The sequence below is a fragment of the Aspergillus puulaauensis genome, chromosome 8, assembly GCF_016861865.1.
Source record: "Aspergillus puulaauensis MK2 DNA, chromosome 8, nearly complete sequence".
Taxonomy (NCBI): Eukaryota; Fungi; Ascomycota; class Eurotiomycetes; order Eurotiales; family Aspergillaceae; genus Aspergillus; species Aspergillus puulaauensis.
This window is the reverse complement of record NC_054864.1, coordinates 403,114-428,216: the sequence shown is the minus strand read 5'-3', so window position 1 is coordinate 428,216 and position 25,103 is coordinate 403,114. Positions and strand designations below refer to the sequence as shown.

Below are 25,103 nucleotides of genomic sequence, written 5' to 3'. Positions count from 1 at the left end.
ATATTCCAGCGTTTCCAGTGCCCGCCGAAGTACCACACGCATCATGGCTTGCTTGCTCGGATGGCGGCGTGCTCGGCCGCGGATTACCGTATGTACTTACAATCTCCGACTGCCAAATCACTCTGCGGGGTCGGGCCAGTTCCAGTCCAACGCTTTTCTCTCCTCTGTGCTGACTTTCGTCTGAGCTGACTCGAACATTCCCGCCTGTATTCATTTCGCCCTGCTCGCTCGGTCGGGGTTCTGTCCATTTTTCATTTTGCCCTTTGCCCCTGCACCTCGCAACCCCTCTGGCAAATGGGATCTCTTGCCTGCAGTGGTTAGTGTACATTGGCTCTCAGTCTGAGCATCATTGGTGGTGCAGCCCCAGCCTGGAGACTAGGCCTTAGCACTCCAGGTCGACTGACTTCTCTGGACCTTTTTTTTCCTTTTCCAGATTCCAAGCTGTTCTCTGGCCTGCACCTGTCTTCGTGTTTTCTCTCCGGCACACTGGCGTCGAGCTGAAACGGAAGGTTGTCCAGAATTACACTCCAAACACCCGGCTGTCGACGGTTTTGCTGCCAGGTTGACTGCCGCTGTTACTCAGGCTTTGCTTTCTCTTGCCTGCTCTCTCGTGGGTCCTGGACGTAATCAGTCCACCACCACGGCTCCCTCCAACACAAAGGATAGCAGACCAGTGAATAGCGGGAGTGCTTAGGCTTGTCCAGATTTCGCCTGTCTGTTTGTTTCACAGGCCAAAGAGCCGCCTTTCGGTCCACTGCGTATTTATTATGCGTCCACTGGTCTTAACCTGATTTATATATTGCCTCTCTCTCCCCAAGCGTCCTCTCTTCAAACACTGCTTTACCTCGATCATACCATGGCCGCAAGAGTCCATGTACTCTCGTAGCCTGCCTCTTGGAAACCTTGAATCCGCTATCCAGTGTCACACTGTAGTAGACCCGAAACTACCAGCTCTACAGTGTCCCGTCTCTCGACGTATCTTATCAGCCTTGTCGTCAGCCCAGGTTCCCTGCTAGCACTACTCCCCAGAGAACGAGACGAAGTGTACCAGGATATCTGCTCGCCCATCAAATGACTTGCCGATATTGAGTTCCGAGAGATGTTCAAGTCCTCCCTGCGTTCAAAAGCATGCCATCCACTCCCTTCCGCTGAGTTTGGCCCTACATTACTTGCACATCGAAACGTCACTTGATACCTTTAAAGGGATTTCCTTTCATCACAGCGGCTCTAGAGCATATTGGTGCAGATAGTGGGTTTCTTTGGGCATGCTAAGGTTTGTTCAGTCTCGAAATCACCTTATCAATATTCACATATGCATCTTCAAGCTCTATGTTTGACTTCTTTGTACTGATGGTCGTTTCTTCGTTCCTATGCAAATTTACTGACCTCCAATCAAGTCTATCAGGATAATATATCTTGCTGACCCCGCTCGCAATCAGCCATTCCTCTACATTTCCTCTCCCTCAAGCGCCCAATATCCGCTGTGCGCAGCTCCCTTTTCTTTTTACCTCCTTCCACCACCATCCGTCTCAGTACTCGCATCAATACTGGCGTCAGTCAACAGTTGCACTCGACTATACCTGAGGGCTTGTCGATATGGATACTGGTTTCTCGCAACCATATATGCAGGGGCCCGAATTCCAGAATCCTGCGGACTCCAGCGCACATATACCGTCTGATTACGTTGACCTAGCGATTCCATTCGATCCGGCCTCCCTCTTCCATTTTGTCTCTTCTGGGCCGAATGGGCAATTTATGGGCATTTCTCAGTCGCCCAATGCTTCCACTAGTGTCAACCTTGCTCATGATACGGGTTTATCTACACATTCATATGTCGATCCTCTCACATCACCTAGCACTCATCCGAATGTGAACGATAGGTCCTCTGACCAGGTATATTCTACCATCCCTCCAATGGACAGTTCAAGTTTTGCGAACATGAATACGAATACGAACACCACGCTTGAGGCATTTCCTACAATGCCTATCCATTCGGGAACCTTTGAAAACTTTACGCACGAGTGGTCTAATTTCACACAGCCTCCAATTGGCCTCCCAGCGGCGGTCGATTCGGCGCCACGCCATTCTTACCATCCCAATACAACTACACACTCTCCACCCCCTATTCAGGACCCAGTGTTTGCACTACCAGTGAGATATCCAGAAGCTTCAGAAGAAATACAACAGCATCCCCCTCAACATCCTTTTCCGCATGGACAAGTTATGATGAATGCAGGAGCCCATTCTGCCACCCCGGAAGCGGTACCTCGACAAGCCCGTAATTTGCAGTCATTTCCTCATTCCGGTGCCCCGGCTCATAATTCTCATCAGAGGCGAATTCACCGTACAAACCCCCTTGGCCCTGCTCCATCAGCAATATCCTCTCACCACAGGGCCAGGTCTAACGGCCATTCTTCACGGGGACGACCACGGCCCACAACCACGAGCTCTCCTGCAAATTATTCACAAGTTTCATCCGCCCAGTCATCAACTCACAATCAGAGAAACCACCCCTCCAACAACGCCACTCACCATTCCTCATCTACGACAATACCAACAGGCCGGCCACCCACACAACATCATCAAGTATCCGCACAAGTCTCCGAACGCGAGCAAGTGCAAGAGTTGTTACGGAATATGCATGCCAGCGAAGTCCGGGCTATATACGATGCCACCGTGGCTCGTAGCCAGCGGATAGACCCCTCCTACTTTATTTCCGCCGTCAGTAAAAAGATACTTGACTCCCCACGGGAATGCCGTCCTGAGCCCAAAGAAACAGGAGAGTTAACCATCAATATGGAATGTAAAGTCTGCATGACCCAGCTCGTAGACACCGTGTTGCTGCCCTGTGGTCACGCAATTCTCTGCCAATGGTGCGCAGACAAGCTCATCCCTTCCTCAAATGGGTATCCAAAGGGGAAGGCAGCTTGTCCTATGTGCCGCGATCCTATAAAGCAAAAGGTACGCATATTCACTGGATAGCGTAACTCTTGATCCAGGAGATCACTGACCTGAACCGACTTAGCATCGAATTTACTTTCCGTGATTCATGCCGAATGATTAAAGTCGTGGTGCATTTTGCTTTTATTAGCGCTCAGTTGTTGTTTTTTTGCTTCTAGTAAGCGAGTTCAGTTATGTTATAGCGGGCAGTGTTTGCATAGACTGGTCTGGATGGCGTTTTAATCTCTCTCCCTCTTCTCTTCTACTTATTTTCCACCATGTTATGTCGTTGGCAACAAAGTACAAATGATCTGTATCTACGGTTTCTCTTTCCCTTTCTTTTCCCTTCTCGATCTCCTTATTTCTCAGTCACGTCGGGACGGCTACGAAAGCTTACAAGCCTGGTACGGAGTTCGGAGATGTTTAAACCGTCATCTCATGTGTCTGGGTACCGCTACAATTTTTTTTTTTCTCTTTTCTTTTCTCTTTAAAACTTAACCAGACGATACCGTTTTCTTTCATGGCCTAGTAAATGGGATAAACAAGCTATATCTTATATTTAGCCATGTTACATTTTCCGCAAAGCTTAATCTATACCTTGGTGCGTTCTGTAGAGTTCAGCTAAACCAGTCGAAGCATACTACTTCCGCGTTCAGGCCGAACCCTGTTTTGAAAAAGAAAAGTTAGGTGTCAAGACAAGGCAACCAGTTATTCAGGCTATATAGGCCCTCGGGCCTCGCACTAGTCCGGTCATCTAACGATGAAAGATTGCTCCTGTGCGCCTACCCATGCTCGAACAACTGAAAGCCAGGTATCCGGTTAAGTTCGTCGAGTGCGTCAACAATGTAAGGTCCGGAGAATCTTCCTGTTTGTAAAGTGCCGACGTGGAAGTGGATATAGTACGTAGTCTAGTAGGAGAGGGGGTTTTAGGTAGTAGGTTGCCCGTCCTAGCCATGATAAGTCTAACACAATCCAGCTGTAGTGCTTTGCTGGCGCATGAGCATCTAAATGGTGTGATGGACTTCCGATGGCGATAATTGGCTTTTTCGGGCAGGTCAGCAGAACCTAGTGGGTTAGTATGACTCATTCTAACGTCCGGGATATGAAAAAGGGAGTGTTGCTGGGTGTGCTGGCCACAGTGTATTTGATATGGATGCTGTAGATGAGTTGGGTAGAGCTTGACGATTACGTAGAGTGCAACGTAGACACTTGGAGCTGAGGCGTCACATCAAGGGTTAGGCACATGCAGTTGCAGACTTTCCGAAAATTCTGGTATGGGGCGAATAACGACGGTGAGAAGCGAGCTCAGGCTTCTCCACGAAGCCGCTGGTATTCCTCATGGATGTTCAAACAATCACCTATGTCCTCCGGTTAGTCATACCACTGGGAATAGATTGTTTATGTATGCATCGGTATATATGGCCGCTTTGATGAGGCTGACAGGGTCCAGATCTCAAGATGTATATGGGCTACTTCGCATAGGCTTTGACACAGGAATTCCATATTCGGAAATAATCGCCGTACAAAAACGTTGGCAGTGGCGCATGGATCAGGAATTAAAGTTGTCACACTATCGGGTATACAGTTTCTCTTCTTGAGGTGCGATGAGCTAGACGGTTGTCTGTTCATGCTACCGTGGGATCAATACCGAGCCTCCGCTCTCGCCAGCGGGCGGCACAATGTCATTGCGCTCGGCCCCCGGATCTGAAGAAAGGGAGCGGTGCCCGCTGTCCACGTAAGGGAGAACCGATAATCTGGGACACCAGAAGAATTCGCGGGTGTTTCTTCCGCCCCCGGTTGGGAGGATGATTGGGAGGATGACCGGAGCAACAAACAAAGAAGGGGCTGTTATAAAGGCGAGTCGGCGTCACGAGCTGCGCTCGGGGTCAGAGAGAGATGGAGGCAACCAGTCATGGAGCTGTCAGCGTTGCATAACGGTATCCAGGATGACGGGTCGGTGACTCGGTGGTGAATCACTAGCGATGCACCGTGGGATTCCAGGGACGGCTGATACAGCACTCAGGTGATGTTTGCCTCTCATCGCTAGACTGAATTCAATCCGACTTCTGGGAGGTGAGTTGGTCTGCCAGGCAAGCCTTGTTATGATTGAACAATGAACATGATGTTATCGGCTGTACGGTTAGAAGCGGTTGGAAGGGATTACAAGGTTGCAACATTTCGGGGGAAGACTTGGGAAAATCGACGGCCGTGGGAAGTCCCTGAGCAGCGATCATCGCATCCAGAGTCGGTATGAGCTGCGAAGTTTGAGCGGGACGGGAAAAAGGAACGAGAAGAAGCGCGATGGCTGTGCTGGATGGAGTGTGCGCAAGGCAACCAGGGGACTAAGCAGGAGAAAAGTGTTAGGGGCTGCCCGGCGAGAGTCCACCATCCAGTGTCCACAGTCACACTCCTACAGAGTACGCTCCTTCACTGTTTCTACTATCTATTCCCCGAGCAATCAAGACGCTGATATACCCATGGAATACAGCCGGGCCTGAGCCAGCCCTGCCAGCATGGTGCGACCTGCTTTGCTTTTTTGAAGAGGTGAAGTGTTCTGGATCTATCGATTCTTCACGCCTTCTCCAGATCGATTCCACAGTTCCATGTGCTGCAGTGGACCCAACAACAACAGCGCGCCAGTCATCGTGGCTTCCAGGCAGAGACCCGACGAGAACTGTTCAGTTGCCTAACAGGCTAACACTAATCTCCTCCAATCTTTAAATAGTGTCAGCATGTCCGGCCTATAATTAACTCCCGCACTCTATAAATCACCTCAAACCCTGGTGGCAGGTATGTGCATTGATGTCATCGCTTAGCCTCGTTGCAACACCGAGCCTCGTTGTTTTGCCGTCTTCCTCTTCCCCGCCATCGTCATCTTCATCCAGAATCAATAATGTCCTCGTGCGTATTGTGTTCTTCTTCACTCTTCACTGCTTGACCAAACCCCACTCACCCCGCGTTCTCTCTCTCTCATCTAATTCCGCCTCTCATTTGCCCTGCTTGCAACACTTAGATCACTGACCAAATCAGATGACGTGTTCCAGACAGGATGAGCGACGGGAATCCGAACGGAGATAGGGAAGCGCTTCCGCTGCGGCGGCGCGGCAGCGGAAACCGCCGTAATCTTGCGATCAGACAGATGGCACCTGGTTTCATCTACTCCCAAGGTGCAAACCGGGAGGGGAGCAGCTCGCCTCGGTGAGTAACAACGAGCCTCCGCTCCGCGCGAGGAGCGGGCTTTCATACCGATAGTCGTAGCTTTCTAACCTATCGGCCAGACGGTCGCGCATGGTGATTTCGTCAGACGAGGAGTCGGCACCCTCGAATCTCGCACAACAGTCCGCCACATTCTCTTACACCAAGGCGCGAGCTGGTTCGAGCGATTTTCCTGATGACCGTGCCTCCGATGCGCCGAGTAACAAGGTTGCTGAAATCGCGCATCCAATCCACCCCCAGGAGCTTCGCCAGCCGCGACGGGAGAATCAGGGACCCCGTCCAGGAACTGCGCGCAGTCGGCCCGTTAGCCAACACGCAGCGGACAACCGGACAGGGAAAACAAGCACTAGTGATAGCGAGTCGCGGCCGTGGGATTCCATAAACTCGACAGAAGGCCTAGGAAGCAACGACGAACGCTCATCTTGGACGCAATCCCAGCTACCACCCTCGAGCCCCAGTTCGCACGACAAACAACGTCCAGTCATCACAACCGCGAACCTAGATGAGATACGCGCCCTATCGGAGGCATACGGCGAGTCGGCAGAGGGCTTGAGCTATGGTCTGGAAGCCGCCCAGCGTCTGAGCAAGGATGAGTCGCATGAAGGAGGAGACTATGTGGCTGATGGAGGTACAGCATCTTGCATTCTACAGCCAGAGGTTAAACTAAGCCCCGCAACAGAAGATAATAAGTATAAATACATTCACAACATCTATGGCGGAGTACTCATAGCGGAATCTGCTTGCATACAACAATCCAAGGCATGGTCTCAATCGGAGAACGAAATGGGACCTCAGCAGCTTCACAAAATAACCTTCGTACATCGACTCCTACTCCTTGAGGTTATCGACTTTCTCAAAGCTTCGCAAGCTCCGGAAGAACCCCCCCACATTAAGCGTCTTGCTGTGGAATATCGTATCCCAGTTCGGCTTTGGCGCTATGGGATCGGTTCATTGTTTGAAGTGTTACGCCATCGGCTTCCCGGCTCCTTAGAACACATGCTCATGTTCATCCATTTGGCCTACTCAACGATGACTCTTTTGCTACAGATCGCCCCCGCGTTTGAAGACAATTGGATCGAGTGTCTCGGCGACATATCAAGGTACCGCCTATCCCTCGAAGAATCCAACTCTCCCGAACGTGCAGTCTGGGTCGGGATCGCCAGGTACTGGTATAACAAAGCCGCCGATAAGAACCCCGGCGTCGGTAGAATCCAGCATCATCTTGCGGTACTGGCTTGGCCGGATATTGTGCAGCAACTATTCTACTATACAAAGTCGCTTGTCTGTGTGCGCACATTCGCCGGCTCTAAGGAAAGTATCTTTTTGTTGTTTAATCCACTTTGGAAACCCCCGAGACCTGTTCGTCGACTTACAGACCTGCTGGTGACCACATTCGTGGCCGCACATCGCCATCTCTACACCAAGGAACTGAGTGAGCCTTTCACGGACACTTGCGATGATTTCCTATCATATTTGGATCATTCTATAGGTGAAATGGGTTCCAATTTCAAACTACAGGGAGTTTACATTGCGTCTTGCAATTTCGCCGCTGTGCTTGAATATGCCGCTCCCGAGGCGCTTTTGTTAGGTGAATTTTCCACCAACGGTGCGCACTCAATATCCCTGGACAATATCTATCTTGCCTCCCGGAAATTCTGGACGCCTGTTAGCGATCTTAAGAAAGTCGAAGATGACTTCCTTGCACTCCGCGATTCCAAAATCATTTCGCCGGGTGTTTTTTATGCTTCCTGTCTAACATTCCAGACATTGTCGATTATGCTGGATCAGGTTGGCAATAAGAACATTTACCCTTCCTTCCACACCACCCTCGCCTTTATCTGGTGTTTAGCCCGGACTCCCGGTAGCATGAAACGCATTGAAGCTTTAGTGCCATGGAAAGAGATGGCCGCATTTCTCAACACCCTAACACGCAACTTTACCGATTTTACTCTTATTGAAGGAGCAGAATTTCCAAGTAAAAACGAAGACAGATGGCTTCCCGAGGACTTCCTAATCCGCGGCCAAATCTGGAGCCAGAATCTATATCCGGATGGCTTTTTTGTCGATGCCCCAACTTCCGAGGATGGTCGAAATATCGAACCACCGTCTCGGGATCTTTTGCGGATGCACAGGTGCTTATGGTTTGGAGTCAGGCTTGCTATGGTGAGTTCGCGCGACGGCCCCGGAAAGGTGCGTACTGACTGTAAGAAGTTCAACCGCTGGATGACATACGATACAAGTTCCCGGAAGTTTACCGCAACAGAATTTACCTCGAAACTGGATGAAATAGCTCAAAAGCATAGTCCATTCTACGGAAAGGGTCTACAAAAGCGACCCGACACAGGCACGAACACTCATGACACTTGATATTATTGCTGCTTGTGCGTCATGTTTATCTCAAGTGTGGAGAACATACGTCCTCTGATTGCTATCGAGTCGCTGGATGTGATTTCCAGGCGCACATACACGATTCAATGTGTCAGTTCAGCAGCCGTAGTACTTGGATAAAGATCGGCTGTGCATCCAACCTACACTACAAATGGTGAGGCATAGACGTGGGCAACAAGTAGCCCATGTCAGCGAAGGTGCTGGACAACTGTGTCTTGTCCCTTATGCTCGATTTGTTAGCATCTAACTATGGGCTTTGCATTCAAAAGCCGCTTTATGTGCATTGCCATCGTACAGTCAGACACATAACACAATATATATTAAATAACATATTACCAGTGGTATATTAATTAATAATAGAGTCCTCCGTAATTAACTTAGATGCCACGCGGAGTATACGCCGGCGGCGTGCGTGGCGGTGTTTAGTGAGGCCTTGGGTGGGGAATGTTGCGGGCCCCCCGACCATGAAAGGACAAGCTGGCGACAGACACAGCGGACTGCTAACTTACTCCTCTCCCTCCACTCTCGTTCTCTGCGCGTCATCCTATCTCCTCACAATCTCTCGTTCGTGGCCAATTCCATGATGGTTATTGTACGCCTTGCCGGATTACCGCCTTGTTGATTACCCGCCGGCAAACTCCTGTCGCATGGCTGGCCAGGAGCGCTGTCATCATTCCATGAGCTATCGCTGCTCACTCTTGCATACTTCCATCGCTTTAGGATATCAATACCTTTTTCAGTCAACCCAGGCCGTCAATTGATTCTGTATTCGCCTTGCACATATCAATTCGCCATGGCGGTAACAGCTTGGACCGATACCTGCGTCCATTGCGCTGAGCTCCTTGCCAGCGTCCCTCTCTCTGTCATCTTCGCCGCCGTCGGCGCTACTGCGGTTGGATTGTTTGTTTGTGTATGTACTATTCTGGCAACGACCTTAGACCACGCTGACTCTGCTTGATAGCTCTATGTTTTCCTATCCCTAGTTGCCCCGATACCACGCAGTCCCCTCCTGGAAGAAACGACCTACCGCACTATCTCGAAAGACGGATCGGTCACGGAGCCTGAGCCGCTACCCTCCTGGCAAGACTCGAGCTCGAAAAAGAATAACCGGGGAACCGACAATGCCGAGTTGTTTGTGTCCCTGGTCGTCCCGGCTTATAATGAGAAAGACCGCCTCGGTGGCATGCTAGAAGAGGCCGTAAACTACCTGGAGCGCATGTACGGGACACTGGGCAACAGCCAACCCGACGAGAAGCCCGTTCGGCAACGGAAGCACGCCGCCAACGGACACGCAAATGGCAGTGCAAACGGCAACGCGGCGACCGGGATACCTCCCGGAAAGGGCTGGGAGATTATCATCGTCTCGGATGGATCGACGGACAGCACAGAAGAAATGGCGTTCTCTTTTGCCCGAGACCATCAACTCTCGCTGCACCCCAAGGGCCATGCCGGTCCCTGGACACCCGAGCCCGAAGAGGGCGTGCACATTCCCCCCGGGACAATCCGTGTAGTGACTCTGTGCAAGAACCGTGGAAAGGGCGGAGCCGTCACTCACGGAATGCGACACGTCCGTGGCCAGTATGTGATTTTCGCTGATGCAGATGGCGCAACCAACTTTGCGGACTTGGGTAAACTTGTTACTGCCTGTCAGGATGTCGAGGATTCCACTGGCCGCGGTGTAGCCGTTGGATCTCGCGCGCACATGGTTGGAAGTGACGCTGTTGTCAAGGTAGGCCGCCCCAGAAACTTGCAGCCATCTTAAAAAAAAAAAAAAAAAAAAAAAAAAAAAAAAAAAAGCACCTGTTGATACTAACCAACCGTCGCAGCGTTCCAAACTCCGCAACTTCCTAATGCACTCATTCCACCTAATTCTGTGGCTCCTGACACCCTCAAAAACCGCCACGATCAAGGATACCCAGTGCGGGTTCAAGCTCTTCTCGCGCGCCTCTCTCCCCTTCATCATTCCCTACATGCATTCCGAGGGCTGGATCTTCGATGTCGAGATGCTGATGCTTGCGGAGTTTGCGCGCATCCCTGTTGCCGAGGTCCCAGTTGACTGGCGCGAGGTCGGCGGGAGCAAGCTGAATGTTCTGAGGGATAGTATCGGTATGGCGTGGGGGCTGGCAGTTCTGAGGGCTGCGTGGTCGTTGGGGGTTTATAGACGGACGTGATTGGGTACAGTACTATAGTTCTTTGTTTTATATGGTACGGAGTATAAGGTGCATTACAGTAAGCAATATATTCTCGGGCATTTCATATTCTATGCTCTTTCCCCTAATGTATTCAACCCGGACGGCAGTGACGGGGTCCGTCGCGCCTGCCTAACGAAGGGTAAATAGATTACCTAACAGGTAGGTACCTATAACTTAAGTACTCCCTAGGAAGGTGCAACCACGGGTTCTTTCCCTCCAGGGCTGCCTACCCGCCTTACCTATAATAGGAAGGAGCCACCAGGACCAGTCGCCCTTTCCTTGCAAAGGTACTAGCATGAAAATGGAAGGCGCGATGAACCCCTAATTTAGAAAGTGCACTTGTTTAGGTGTACTTTAATTAGCGGCATGAACCCCTTGAGAGGCGAGTACTAGTACTACTACATGCAGATCAAATATAGTAAGTACAAGATTAGAACTGGGTAACAGTGGTAAAATTGAAGCATTCAATGACATTCACGATTAAATAAATAAATAACTAACCTCCAAGAACGTAGCCCTCTTATCTTATTACAATACATAAAATGGATCCCACAAGCCTGACTAGCTAACAGAAGAAGGGACCTCAATCCAGGCTGTGATATAGTTTTACACGAGAATATAGTAAGTGAGTGGTAAGGACAGTACTCCGTACCTCCTAACCTGTAGAATCAAACGGGAAATCCGGGATCATGTTCAAATCCTTGGGACCAAGGATCCCAATGGGTTCGACCTAAGCACATGAACACCCTTGCACAGGGGATATCTCGGGCTTCTCTAGGTCCTCGGGTTCATGGACGATCTCTGGCTCGGTCTCGGGTACGTATTCAAGCTCCGGGACGATGCAGGCTCCGACTTCCTCGGGCTCTTCGGGGGCAAACTCCGGGGGAACGGGGATCTCGCTTGGAGTCTCGGCAGGTGGGCTGGGGACTGGAACAGGGGTGTACTCGTTCACAGTGGGAGGGGTCGAAGTTGGTGGCGGGGGCAGCGGGAGAGAGGGTGTTGGGACCTCTTCTTGCTGCGGGGGGGCCTCAGGTGTAGATGGAGGAGGAGGGTTTGATGTGACAGGAGGAGCAGGAGGAGGTGGAGGAGGGGTATATGTCTCCGTCTTCGAGTAGGTGTTATCGAAGTAGTTGCCCAGGTTCACGTAGGGACCACCAGGGATGCCGACATTGGTGTTCGAGCCGGCTTCTGTGTGTCCGGACTGGGAGTTTGATGGGTTTCCGGGATTAGAGTGGCCGTGGGACTTGGAGTATTCGTTTGAGAAGAAGTCATTGTTGTTGTAGGATGGCCCGCCGGGGATTCCGGCGTCTATGTTTGAGCCTGCGTGTGTGGCGCCACTTGCGTCCCAGTTGGATTGTCTCCGGTCGATGGTGTTGACTGGTGCGGAGAGAACGGTTGGGGAGGAGAGGAGGAGGGCCAGGACGGCTGGCAGGGTTTTGATGGTTATTCTGGGCATTTTGAAGCGGTGGTGTAGTATAGAATAGGTACACAAGAACGTATAGATAGTATCAAAGAATGACGGGATAAATGGGTGGTGGAATGAGTGGCTTGAGTTGGTAACTCGAGGAATTTAGTCAAAAAAGTGTAAAGAGAATGTGGTTGACAGATGAGTAGGTAGCGACAGAGGCATGATAGTCGCCTCCTTTTATATCTCAGATTCTCAAGCCCATTGCGTGCTGTATTGGTTTGAGGGGCTTGGAGGGCTTGCAGGGCTTGAAGGGCTAGAAGGGTGTCCCAAGGGCAGTGGGCCCTTTCCAAGGCGTCGGTGGTGTTCCCATAGGGACGAATACAGGGCCTAGGCTCCTCAAGATGGATGGTGGTGATGCGCAAGTTCAAGGTGCTGCCCTTGTTATGCATACAGGTCAGATAATGGTAATGGAGGCTGAGACAGATGCAAGGGGGGTGGCTGATGTCTAGGACTGCTAGTTGGAGTAGTACATGCAATCAAGAAGAGAGAAGGGAACAGGAACAGGAGACATATCAGCAATGGCGTCGTTTATTTGCGCATGTACATACAATCGTTCCCAGTGATGGGGTCATCATTCGTGAGTTTATGGTATCCATGTCAAAACAGCCCAGTTTGGCGGGCAAAGAAGAACAAATATAGAAAGGAAGCCCATTCGGCTATACAGAGTATATGAAAACAATCTCTTCTTAGATAGACCTTCCAAATGCAGTGCCAAAATTGGTCGAGTTCTTGAACTTAATTTCAGGTACCTCCTCGCCCTGACCAGAGGGCTTATTCGTTTCATCCTCATTCTCCTCACTCTTGTGGCCTAGGATTTGCGTTGCCTGTCCGAGGAGTTTCATGTCCACCTCCTGCAAGAAGTCATGGTCATGCCCCTTCTCGTTGACCAGGGACAGTGGCCCCTTCAGGGCCGGGTCATCTGGAAGGTCTGTCAAGCCTGCGAAATATGAATCAGAGCGCTCTGTGGGCTGTCGAACCCGGGTAATGGAGGGAGCAAGGGGTTGTTCTTCTTCCCCCAAGGGTTCCTCTGCTTCGCCTGGTGATCCCTGCGCAGTATCCACGTCTCGATCGATGACAACCATTGGGGTGTGTCCTGCATCCCTCACGAGGTTCGTTTCCGGGGGACCCAAGTGGGCCAGGTCAGACAGCCTTATTTTTACGCTGTTTCGGCGTTCTGAGGACGATTTCTCTTGCGAGAGGGATGTAGGCGATGGTTCTCGGGATGATGGCGAAGGTGGTGTCATAACGCGAGCGACGACATCCGGGTGTAGGGCGGATGATTTGAGTGTGATGCCGTCTAGCTTGCTGTCAAGCTTCTCTATCGGCACCGGAACACTCGCCGACGATTCGGTTGCATGAGACTTGGGCGAGAGCGCTGCATCTAGGGACGGTGCGGGCAGTGCAGAGTTTCCCCCTTGCTCTGGTAAAGGTAGGTGCAGATGGCCATTTGGCTTCTCCTCGTCGGGGAAGACCCTTGTGGGCCGGCTGAGGGGGCTCGATCCCTCCCACACCTGCGAAGGAGAGATTGAAGGAAGGCCAGCGAAGGGGAGTATACCGGTCGCAGATGTGGTCGCGACACCCCTACTCCCCAGCAATGACTCAAGCTCAGTTATCCTTAATTTCAGCAACGCCCGCTCCTTCTCCCACAGTTGTCTTTCGTCAGCGAAGAGAATCCGCTCACGATCGAAGTTTATCCGTTGGCGATCGAGTAGTGACCGCGATTGTTCTAGATAACCGATGGCCAAGGAGGCACTTCCTTCCTTGGCCGTCTCGAAGAAGTGCGTGGGATCGGGATTCAATGTGGAGTGGTTGTTGTTTGGCACCGAATGCGACCGCTTGATCGGGGTACTCGTTGGCGAGAAGCGCACCTCCTTGTAGAGGCTGCCATGGCCATTAGGAATCTTGGTGGGGGTCGCTGACTTCATGACTGTTTGCGCCCGAGCAAGACAGGGTCGGTTACTAGGTGGTGATGTAGTCAAAAGGCTCGGAGACTGAGACAAGCCAAGGGGTCTCTTTGCCCCTCATAAAGGGATGGTGGGAGAATTTGGCTGAACGTGGGCTTTCAAATGCTGCTGCAACGATAGTCAGTTCAGGTCGATAAGAACAGCAACGATTGACTGTGGAGACGCTATTCCCCAGCTCGAGGCATCTATGGAACCGTGGTTCAATCACCAGGAACCAACGTGCCGCCGAGGGGACAAAAAGTGGTCAAGGTGAAGTGTCTTGCGCAAGCCAGCCACACAGTGATGGACAAGTGGGCAGCGAATGCGCTTAACTGCACAGACTTTGGGTTCACAGCATGATGGGGGAGTATTAAGCAACAATCAGGCAGAAAACACGCAACCCACTTTGGACACAACTCCTCGCCTCTCGAAACTTGTCAGTAGCCAGGACTGATGCGATATCCAAATCCAATGGTGGAAATTCGCTGTTATGGAGATGGAGAGCAGATGGAGATTGGATGCAGCAGAATCGGTGTTGAGGCCGAGGTTGCACTCTAGCACTGAATCAGCAATCAAGGGCGCTCAATGGCGGGACTGCAATGAGGGGGCTAGAGACGTTATATACCATCATTGCGAAGTCATACAGAGGACTAACGATGGTCAGGAATCAGTATCCGCGTCGTGCAGTGTGATTTCTCTCCGGAGTCGGCCGATCGCAGCCCACGCCATGACGTTATGCGAGATGTTGCCCACAAGAAGCATTTGCGCTCGATGGAGTCGATGCAAAGCATCCCGGAGATCTTCGCAGGAACTTAGCTATCTCGGCACCTTAGCGGACATATCCGTGGCTTCTCAGATTAAATTTACATCCTAACAGGCCGCCCCGCGACCACATCTAAGGTATAGGTACATATCACAGCCTGGTCTACATGTCAGAGGTGAACTGTAGATTCTCAAATAATGCACGCATGTCTGCCGTTTCCTGTTACCTGCTATATAATATCCCGTGAGCAATATATGGCCCAAGCCGCTCCCTCCACTATATCATTCTTCTGCCATTCCATCGCGTGATAATCGTCTGCTGCAGCACCCCCACATCCGGTTTAGGGACACTCCTCGCTTACCCTGTAAACCACTCCGAGGAAACGCTTACGGAGCAAAGGATCCATAAGAGTGACATCCAAATGGAGCTGTGGGGTATCATGTTGGCCTCAAGTGTTCCATAATCGGCGACGTACATATCAGTGACTTCCCAAAGCCAATCTCGAGACGTCATTCTGCAGCTTGTGTGTCTCAGCTCCAGCCACTGAAACCGATCGGTCGATTATCGTGCTTCGCTCTTTCTCTCGCTCCGGGAAAAGGCTCCAATAAGAAATATCCTGCTTTTTGAGTTGGCGAAGTTGTGCAGTGGCAGATAATATCGTTCTCCTAGAGCGGTTAGAAAGAGCATCTATACAACACGCCAACAGGGAACTCACCACAACCCATATCCATCACCTGACCTTAACCAAGCTCTTTGGACCAGTATCATATGCATGAGCACCCTTCTCAAGCTCAAGTAATCCCATAGTCGCCGGTAAGAAGTCCAAGTCCATCTCCACCCCCAACCCTCCCTTCACCTTGACCCCCCCAAAAGCCCGGACTAGAAACCCCACCCCCCTCGCCAAAACACTGCGCTCATCACACCAAGGCCCAAACACAGCGTCGTCACAACAGGCCGAAAACCAGGGATCCATATAAAACACCACGCCCCTGAGATTCGGCAGCTTCTCCCTCATCACCTTCGCGGCTCGCTCGTACTGCCGGAAACTCCGTTTCGGGATACTACTCCCGGATGAGTTGCTATTATGAACGAATAGGTACACCTCGAACCCTATCGACCGCGTGCACCGACGAGCGGTGGGACTGAGTGTGTCGAGGAAGTCGCCTAGATGGTCGAGGTCGAATCCGTTGAGGAAGAATAGGGTGTGAGAGGTGTAGAGGAAGTTTTCGACCTCAGCATGGATTTGGCGGTTGACGGAGAGGAGGGAGAGGTCATCGTCGCCAATTCCGACCCATTTTGGGGAAAAGTGTAGAGAGCGGTAGATTGAGCGGTTGGTGAATTTGTTCCCGGTGTCGTTGATCACTATCAGGGGTTTCTTGTGATCGGTTAGGCTTGTATAGGGAGTTGGGATGTCCAGGACGCACTCGTAGATCTGGAGGCGGAGTTCTGGTGGCAAGCGGAGGAAGGGCGATTGCTTTGTTGTCATTTGCGAGAAGTGATTCAACGGTAAGAGAATTTTTTGGGATTGATATTATGGTAACGAAACATAAAAAAGGTTGGTGCTGGTCGAGGTTTCTTATTTAAAGCCGGGTGTATGGGATGATATAAACATTTGCCACCATACAACCATACGAAAGTACTGATAAAAGACACGGTCCAGAGCAAATGGCTCCAATTATTCCCAAGCAATTCGTTCTCGGCAAGAGGCAAAAATGAGTCGGGCTGTCGATCAGACCACTACGATATTGTATGACACGGAGAGCTCAAAACAAGCAGGACCCAAAACATGGAGACGGTGATCTAAATAGAAGGATGGTATGTTCGCATACTCAGATTTGGGCAATTATGCCTATCTTACGACAACACTCTATTTTATTAAAGTCCTATTCCATTCATCTTCGTTGATCATATCAATCATATCATATCACCCTAAAAGCTAACGCCCTGATCAAGTGAAATAAGAATATAAAGTCACAAACTCCAGAAAGTGAGTAGGACTCGCCCGTAAAGGATCCCATTCTATAAAGAAAGCAGTGTTTAGACTAGACTCCCATGGTGAAATCATGCTCGATACCCGGTGTCACACTCGCAATGAACTTCAAGAATACGACCAGGTATTGATCAACGCGAATCGCAATTTGGTCCTCCTCATCATGCTGCAAAACTTCCCATTCGTCTCCACCCACCTGTGCGGTCTTGTCGCCCTGCTTCTGGGCGTCGGCCAGCGAAAGTCCCTTGATGTCGTCAACAAGACCTTCCAGCCCGCGCTCTGGCTGAGCGAGCTTGGCCTTCTCCTGTGGTGAAGAGGACTCGGCCGCTTGCTTGAGCTTTTCAAGCCGAAGTTTCAAAGCTGCATCGGCACGGTCTAATAGTGTCTTCATAACTGAGGCGTGGCGGCAGGGGTGCACGCTTGCCATCTTCATATTTCCGTCGAACCAAGGGAAGTCCTCAAGAGTCACGGTTTTGTCCTTGTAGTCGCCGACTATGTCCTCCATCATGAGTTGTGGGGGAAGCGGTTCAGAGGCGGAAAGGTATCCTGAGAGATAGAGACGAGGAGTCCGGTAGAAGTTGGCGTACGTGATGTAGAGGTTGTATGTCCGAGTCGGCCTATATATATCCTATTAGACACCGCGCGCTTAAGCAGAAAAGAGGAAAGGGAAACAACATACTGCGTCGTACTCGACTTTCCTACAGGCTCACGGATGATAGCCTCCTCGTCATCATCATCTTCCATATCCGGGATCTCCTCCTCCTCCTCCGCCGCCTCTTCCTTCCCCGATTCATCCACCGTCCTCACATCTCGGATCGTACTCTCATGGCGCTCTCCGCCACCACCTGTCCGCAGCCAGCCATCATCATCACCGCCTTCTGTATCCCCTGCTCCACCAGATAGATAATCCCGGACGATCTCATCGTCGAAATTCGCATCACCCGCAAAGTTATCGTTCAACCGTCGGTGACAAGGTACCCCGCGCGTCACCAAGAACTGCTTTCCAGCGGGGAGGTACGAGACTCGCTTTGATGGTGATGAGGCGTCTGCCCATGACCAAGACGGGAACTTGTAGACGAGGTAGTCGCCGGCGAGGACGAACTCTTCGGGTGTGATCTGCCCGGATGTACGAAAGGTGGAGGTTCGTGAGACCGGGGCGAGGCGGTCTCGCCAGGTCGATATGGTTGACTGGAGAATATTCATCCTTCGGGGCTGGAGTTTGCCTTCTAGGCCTTGATGACTATAAGTATATAAATGCTATGGTGTATGTTCGGTGATGGATGTTGTACTTGTGAGGTGTTACAGTAGAGGGACGCTTATCAGTAATGTGGCGGTCGGGGTCGATTGACTGCCTGGGCCACGCGGGGTACATCATCATTCATCCAGGATCATGTGCCTGAGGCTAAACTTCACAACAACCAGCACATGCGCTCTTTTTGAGTCAGATATCAATCTTGTATTTATGTATGTGAGTCACAGCTGACTTGTTTTGTTTTTGCCCATCTGCCTTGAACCGAGAAGGCTTGTCTAGATATCACATTCCTAGTATATACATACAGAGTACTATCGACTCAGTTCCAGAACTCGGCGCGGTTTCGTCGTCCGGAAATCTTATAGCCATGCAGGTACATAGCCTCTTTCCAGATACCGGACCGAGCTCGCGCTATTTCTGTCGCTGTCCGCTCTTGATTCTTGAAGATGCGATTAGTGGCCTGAGGCAGAGGCTATCGCAGGCCTTGGACTAGATGAGGTATTCGTTGTGCAGTAGGTCCATCCACTTCACTCTCCAGCCTCCAGCATTTGTCTCCGCTCAATCTCCGAATCAACCTGTTCAATATCCAAGGGAAGAATGCGACCCTTCCACTTTTCGATCTCTGCCCGTGCAAACCCCTCCATACTTTGCATTGCGACTACCAAAAACCCAAGGTCCTCCCGGTCCACATCAAAGACCTCCCACCAGTCCCCATCGACGAGTTTAACTCCTGTCTCTCGAGCCGCTAAGTAGATGGAGGCTACCGCAAGGGCATTTGGTTGATGCGTGACATAGAGAAGCTGCGGGGAGAGAAGGCCGGAGTTGAGATGCTCGAAAGCTCTTTTTGCAACCGCAGCCGACGAGACGCCTAGTGTTTGGAGGTATGTCAGGGTGATTGTGTGGGGCAAAGCCACATGTGTATTGAAACCCAATGAGCGTAGAATGACCGACTCGATGCGCAGGAGGATTAGACGTTGGGCTTGGTAGCCACCCTCTGTAAGGTGATACTGTTCGGGCACAGCTTTATCGGGCGATCCTTTTGGATTCACGAACCAAAGCGGCGACGCCTCTCGGGATAAGAGAAACGTGTAGACATTCAGAACGGATCGCGGGGAGGTTGGTTGAAATGATAGCTTAGCGGTCATATAGAGAGCGGCGGCGGAGACATCCTACTTAGACAATAACAGTTAGCAGCGATCCCTTATCGATTTACAGAATTTAAACCAGAATATGGAATATAGACCTTTGCGGAGTAAATCCGGAGACTTCCCCCGTCTTGTCCTAACCAAAATCGTGTAAAGGTCACAATGGCCTGAGCTATGATATCTTGGGATAGTCGCAGCAAAACCCCCGCAGCCTGGGTAAGCTGAGTTCCCGCGAAACGAATGGACGTCTCCAGGTCACTTGGAACTCTATCGATGGCCGAGGAGGAGCTGGTCAATTGTTCTGCAGTCGCAAGCGCATTGGATAGATACTTCAACCCAGCGATATCTCGAGGCATTTTCGACAGTCGTAGAGGGTGGAGAGCTCATGCAGAGGCACTTCAGCCAGGCATCCCCTTTTCAAGATAGAGTCACGCAGCTCGACAGGGTCGGTGCTCGTTGAGAATATCGAGTTTCCTTGGCCATCTCAACTGCCGGGGCTGTTTTGCACACCGCCTTTGGAATCATGTACAGAGCTTCCAGATGACGAAAACCATCTGGAACGGAGCATTCCTGCCTGCATTGATGACAGACGGGAGTCATATGGGCATGCAATAAGCTGTAGTACCAATCATCTCCACCGATGACAGGGTTCGATAGAACCTTATCGTTGCTGACGAGTGTCCGTGATGTCCCATCCGGCAATATATATCGGTGCAGAGCATCTTTTGGTCAATCATGGATGACCTCAAACAAACTCAGCAGTGGCTACTCTAACTGAAATGACCGGTATTGCCATATGAATTAAGGTTGAATATGCCTGAGTATGTTGGTTTGCCCAAGCTTGAATATGCCTGAGTATGTTGGTTTGCCCAAGCTTGAATAAAGGCAGTTGTATACTCCAAGGGGTGCGTATGGGATAACCCGTTCCCCAGAAGCCACAATTATACGTCGTTTCAAATATACAACTCGCAATTATGACGACCCGGCTTGGATTCGAAACAGTGATGAAATCAGTGCCGTCCTTCCTCTTTCCCACCCTTCCAATCATAAGCTGCCATTGCGTGGGCTTCTCTGTAGCCGGGTTGCCCCAGCACTCAGTGGAGCAACGGGTTGGTTCAGCCACCGCATTTTCAAAGATATATCCCAACCTCGCCATATTCAACCACCTAAAACTTGAAAGTTGTCTCAACTACTCTTTGAACTAACCTCAGTTTGGTCACCTTCTGTATAACAACGAACAACCAGTCGAATAGCTTCATCATTGCCGATTTGGAGCTCGTGCATTTCGCGGGAGCACGTGCGGATCAACAACGCCCGTTGATTTATTGCTTGGCGCGGTTTCATTATTGCCTGCGATCGCAGCTCCTTTTCCCCCTAGGCCTGGACGGGGACATTTGCAACTGAAACCTCCCTTCGAGCTCAGCCGTGTTTCAAAGGGTCCTGTCATATCGCCTGCGACTCTTATCAGCCTGCGTCGCAGCAAGACAGCTCATTGCTAACTTCAGGCCTTGTCCTGGAGCTGCTGAACTGTCGTTGCCCCTTTCCATCGACTCGCCTCAGTGCTCTACGTGCGTGACGAGGCATTGGGCTTGACATCCCATCCCTACCGACGTGGCATTCCAGCTCTCGCTCAGGCGCGGTGACTGAGAGCATTCCTTATCCATTCCAGACCCGTCTCCTTGCCCCGCCTGCCAGCCAAGGTCAAGCCTAACTATGCTCGCGGAGCCCACGCGCCCTTCAGCGACCGCCACGCCAGCAATCACCAGTTCGGTCCCTCCTTCAACCCTGGTTTCTCCGTCTTTTAAAGACGATAGGTATCAGCCTTGTGATGATCACCGTTTGTCCCACATAGAGACACCTGCAGCTGCCCTAACATCAAGCTCCCATACGCCGTCACTACATCCCGATACACAACAAACCCCGTACATGTCTTCGCATCGCCGAGCAAATACTGAAATAATTCGACCGCGCAACCCTCGGCCGACTTCTGCCCAGTTGTTTGGAAACCAAGCTCAAAGTTTCGAGGATCTCGATTATACTCGGACGCGACCTATCCCATCGAACGACAGTTTCGCCAGGAAGAAGCTAGAAGTGGGGGCCAAGCTCTTGACGGACTTATTTCAGGGGAAATCTGAACAGGCTAACCTGGGGCTCCTGCACCGTCAAGAGGACCAGAAATCCCTTGAGACGGGACCAACCAGTATGGAAGACTCGAGCATCCAGGAGCCGTACGCCCCCTCATATACATCACGAACCTTCACGAGCCGACCACAAAAGCGCATGACCGCACCCTCGCCGCTGAAGCAAGTTACCTCGTCGAATCCCCTCTCTTTCTTTGGCCTGAGGCGCCAAGGAGAAAACAGACAGGTCCTCCCCGAGCCTGCAGAGGATGAGCTTCTGAACCTCGATATCGGCGCAGCATTGTTCCCTCCTAGCTCCAATAATCCGAATGGTCAGGAGGCTTTTGATGACCTACGAACCAATGCGGAGAACGTTATTCAGCGGTTGCAGGCAGCCTATAAACAACGAACTTTCGCGCTACACGAAGTCATCAACGAGAAGACCGAGAAACAAGAAGAGCTTGAAGAAACAAAGACGCGTATCGGGCATCTCAAGATCCAGCTAGATGGGATGGCAGAAAAGGTCCTCCGCCAGGACATGGCCATGAAGGCCATGGCCGAAGAACTAGAGCAGGAGAGGCAGATGCGCCGTAAAGAAGAGGAAGCGCGTCAACGAAGCGTGATGCTCGTCAAGTCCAGCGCGGACGATGAAAGTGTCTCCGACATCTCGGTTGAACTTCAGGCCCCTCAATGGAACACGAAGCGCCAGAGTAATGGAACTCTTCCCAGCGACTCGGGCTTTGAGTCAGGCGATGAGAGCGTGGCTGAAAGTGTCTTCTCACGCCGGGATGGTGCTGAGACGCCTACTTCTATTGTTCCCGCCTCGTCAAACGTCTCACAAGTCAACCTTCCTGTGCCACAATCCACCACTTTGCAGGCCAATCAGAAAGAACCTAAACCTACATCCGCACCCCTGGCTCGCTCGTCGGCGTATGACAGAGTTATGAAAGGACTTGCATCTAGTGGCATCACCAACGCTTGGGCGGGAAATCCGTCGAAGTGTAAAATCTGTTACGGTGTGCCTTCCTCTGAAGCGTGGAGTGTCATGGGCGTTCTGAAGGAAGAGAATAAGGGTCTCAAAATACGACTGGGCGAGCTTGAAATGGTAATAGACGACTGTCTGAGTATTGTTGGGCCATAAGAGCTGGCGAACTGGCATACGTACTTTACTGTTTTTGGCCTTGTTATCACATACTATACCAGATATTGCATGAAAGACTGTATCTAGACGAATATAACGAAAGATATCCATATAGAATTAGTGTATAGGAACAGAGATCCATTCACAAATAACGCGCATTTTTCTTTATTCTTGAGTAACCTGAGTAGCCTTAGTGAGCGTAGAACCTTGAACTCTTTGCCTCTGAGGGTCCAGCTCGATCGGGGAAAGCGACCAAGTGTCCTCAAGCGGTTTAGCGCGCCTGGGGGAAACTCGAAAGTGGCCAGCGAGGCACTACGGAGATTCACAACCTCAACTCCTCTCCCTTCTCTTCTTCCACGTCGCTTCTTCTTGATTCGTTTCCCTCCCCCCCCTTTAAAATACCTTCTTCCACTCCTTAAGCTGGTTGTATTACCAGCTTCTTTCTTTCCCCATCTCCTTTTATCCCCGATTTTTGACCCAGCTGGGAGGTGATCACAATGAGCGGACGTGAGTACTCGGACACGCGATCGCAAGCAATCCTGCGACGCTGCTCGCCCCTATCGCCTCAATTGGCCATTGGATACTGACTTTCGCGAATAGTCCGATTTCTCGATCTCATCAAACCCTTTACGCCCCTCCTCCCGGAGGTGGCAGCTCCTGAAACCAAGGTGCCCTTCAACCAGAAGTTGATGTGGACGGGGGTAGGTTCTTAGGTGGCCACAATGCAAACTCAATATGCTGACTGTTGCGCGCAGTTGACTCTTCTGATCTTCCTGGTTATGAGCCAAATGCCTCTGTATGGTATTGTCTCCTCTGACACTTCGGATCCCCTTTACTGGCTCCGTATGATGCTCGCCAGTAACCGGGGAACCCTGATGGAATTGGGTATCACCCCCATTATCTCCTCCGGCATGGTTTTCCAGGTAAGTGGTTCTAGTTGAATAACTGAATGTTCCTTAAGCTTGAAGCTGTACTGACTCATTTGCTCCTCCCATAGCTCCTCGCTGGTACCCACCTCATTGACGTCAACCTTGACCTCAAGACCGACCGTGAGCTCTACCAGACTGCCCAGAAGCTCTTCGCTATTATCCTCTCTTTCGGACAGGCCTGTGTGTACGTCTTGACTGGTCTCTACGGCCAGCCAAGTGACCTTGGTGCTGGTATCTGTGTTCTGTTGATTGTCCAGCTAGTTGTTGCTGGCCTGGTCGTCATTCTCCTCGACGAGCTGCTCCAGAAGGGCTACGGTCTTGGAAGCGGTATCTCTCTCTTCATTGCGACAAACATTTGCGAGTCTATTGTGTGGAAGGCCTTCTCCCCCACCACCATCAACACTGGTCGTGGCCCGGAATTCGAGGGTGCCATCATTGCTCTCTTCCATCTCCTTTTCACCTGGTCCGACAAGCAGCGTGCTCTGCGCGAGGCTTTCTACCGCCAGAACCTGCCTAACGTCATGAACCTGCTCGCTACCCTTGCTGTCTTCGCCGCTGTTATCTACCTCCAGGGTTTCCGCGTTGAGATCCCTGTCAAGTCCTCTCGCCAGCGTGGAATGCGTGGCTCGTACCCCGTTCGCCTGTTCTACACTTCCAACATGCCCATTATGCTCCAGTCCGCTCTGTGCTCCAACATTTTCCTTATCAGCCAGATGCTGTACTCCCGCTTCTCTGACAACATCCTTGTCAAGCTTCTCGGTGTCTGGGAGCCTCGTGAGGGTTCTGCCCAGCTCCACGCCGCTTCCGGTGTCGCCTACTACATGTCCCCTCCTCTCAACTTCAAGGAGGCGCTCCTCGACCCCATCCACACCGCTGTTTACATTACCTTTATGCTCGTTGCCTGTGCCCTCTTCTCCAAGACTTGGATTGAGGTTTCTGGCTCTGCCCCCCGTGATGTCGCGAAGCAGCTCAAGGACCAGGGTCTCGTCATGGCTGGTCACCGTGAGCAGAGCATGTACAGGGAACTCAAGCGTATCATCCCCACTGCCGCCGCCTTCGGTGGTGCCTGCATTGGTGCTCTCTCTGTCGCTTCTGACCTTCTCGGTGCCCTTGGTAGTGGTACCGGTATTCTTCTTGCCGTTACGTAAGTACTCATTGCCACGCATATTCATTGCCGGTCAACTAACGAAATTGTAATAGTATTATCTACGGTTACTTTGAAATCGCCGCTCGTGAAGGCGACATCGGCGGTGGCCTCAAGGGCCTTGTTCCTGGTAACTAAACTGGGACTCCTGGCCAATATTTTCTTCTTTTCTTCGCTTTGATGAGTTGCATGAGCAAGGGAAGTTGTGGGTTCTTGTATTTCCCCACCCTTTGATGATCTTTCCCCGCGCTACCAGGTGGTGCACTGTTGTGGCTCAGAGTAATTTGGATGTATTTTCTCAATCGTGAAAATATATGGAAAGGTTGTTAGCACGTGAATTAGGGCTGAACTCTTCGCTTTGGGAAAGCAAGCCACAACTGTATATAGCGCCGACCTGGTTTGTAACCATATTCTATAGAAAACACTCAAAAGCGTTTCTAGCTTGTATTACTCCAAAACGCGCAAATATGTC

General features: G+C 51.2%; 10 protein-coding genes across 10 annotated transcripts; 5 read left to right on the top strand and 5 right to left on the bottom strand.

Annotated features, from left to right (window-relative positions):
- Positions 1–1,596: 1,596 nt before the first annotated feature.
- On the top strand, positions 1,597–2,982 carry APUU_80165A (C3HC4 finger protein; the record flags this gene model as incomplete). The annotated part of the gene is made up of 1 exon (XM_041696415.1): positions 1,597–2,982. The coding sequence occupies one exon, from the start codon at positions 1,597–1,599 to the stop codon at positions 2,980–2,982; it is 1,386 nt and encodes a 461-aa protein (XP_041562048.1).
- A 3,007-nt stretch (positions 2,983–5,989) lies between these two features.
- On the top strand, positions 5,990–8,523 carry APUU_80164A (uncharacterized protein; the record flags this gene model as incomplete). Its single annotated transcript, XM_041696414.1, has 4 exons — positions 5,990–6,138; positions 6,219–6,784; positions 6,836–8,319; positions 8,368–8,523. 4 exons carry the CDS (start codon positions 5,990–5,992, stop codon positions 8,521–8,523), a joined length of 2,355 nt encoding a protein of 784 aa, XP_041562047.1.
- An 814-nt stretch (positions 8,524–9,337) lies between these two features.
- ALG5 (dolichyl-phosphate beta-glucosyltransferase) lies at positions 9,338–10,715 on the top strand (the record flags this gene model as incomplete). The annotated part of the gene is made up of 3 exons (XM_041696413.1): positions 9,338–9,454; positions 9,506–10,273; positions 10,371–10,715. 3 exons carry the CDS (start codon positions 9,338–9,340, stop codon positions 10,713–10,715), a joined length of 1,230 nt encoding a protein of 409 aa, XP_041562046.1.
- Positions 10,716–11,466: 751 nt separating this feature from the next.
- APUU_80162S (putative cell wall protein) lies at positions 11,467–12,192 on the bottom strand (the record flags this gene model as incomplete). The annotated part of the gene is made up of 1 exon (XM_041696411.1): positions 11,467–12,192. The coding sequence occupies one exon, from the start codon at positions 12,190–12,192 to the stop codon at positions 11,467–11,469; it is 726 nt and encodes a 241-aa protein (XP_041562045.1).
- A 698-nt stretch (positions 12,193–12,890) lies between these two features.
- On the bottom strand, positions 12,891–14,129 carry APUU_80161S (uncharacterized protein; the record flags this gene model as incomplete). The annotated part of the gene is made up of 1 exon (XM_041696410.1): positions 12,891–14,129. The coding sequence occupies one exon, from the start codon at positions 14,127–14,129 to the stop codon at positions 12,891–12,893; it is 1,239 nt and encodes a 412-aa protein (XP_041562044.1).
- Positions 14,130–15,640: 1,511 nt separating this feature from the next.
- On the bottom strand, positions 15,641–16,396 carry APUU_80160S (uncharacterized protein; the record flags this gene model as incomplete). Its single annotated transcript, XM_041696409.1, has 1 exon — positions 15,641–16,396. One exon carries the CDS (start codon positions 16,394–16,396, stop codon positions 15,641–15,643), a length of 756 nt encoding a protein of 251 aa, XP_041562043.1.
- A 556-nt stretch (positions 16,397–16,952) lies between these two features.
- On the bottom strand, positions 16,953–18,103 carry ATG3 (ATG3/ATG10 family protein; the record flags this gene model as incomplete). Its single annotated transcript, XM_041696408.1, has 2 exons — positions 16,953–17,517; positions 17,580–18,103. 2 exons carry the CDS (start codon positions 18,101–18,103, stop codon positions 16,953–16,955), a joined length of 1,089 nt encoding a protein of 362 aa, XP_041562042.1.
- Positions 18,104–18,679: 576 nt separating this feature from the next.
- APUU_80158S (putative cyclin) lies at positions 18,680–19,653 on the bottom strand (the record flags this gene model as incomplete). The annotated part of the gene is made up of 2 exons (XM_041696407.1): positions 18,680–19,321; positions 19,396–19,653. 2 exons carry the CDS (start codon positions 19,651–19,653, stop codon positions 18,680–18,682), a joined length of 900 nt encoding a protein of 299 aa, XP_041562041.1.
- Positions 19,654–21,010: 1,357 nt separating this feature from the next.
- Positions 21,011–22,558, top strand: APUU_80157A (uncharacterized protein; the record flags this gene model as incomplete). Its single annotated transcript, XM_041696406.1, has 1 exon — positions 21,011–22,558. The coding sequence occupies one exon, from the start codon at positions 21,011–21,013 to the stop codon at positions 22,556–22,558; it is 1,548 nt and encodes a 515-aa protein (XP_041562040.1).
- Positions 22,559–23,055: 497 nt separating this feature from the next.
- Positions 23,056–24,769, top strand: SEC61 (translocon subunit SEC61; the record flags this gene model as incomplete). Its single annotated transcript, XM_041696405.1, has 5 exons — positions 23,056–23,065; positions 23,159–23,259; positions 23,314–23,481; positions 23,556–24,631; positions 24,688–24,769. 5 exons carry the CDS (start codon positions 23,056–23,058, stop codon positions 24,767–24,769), a joined length of 1,437 nt encoding a protein of 478 aa, XP_041562039.1.
- Between the last annotated feature and the right edge of the window lie 334 nt (positions 24,770–25,103).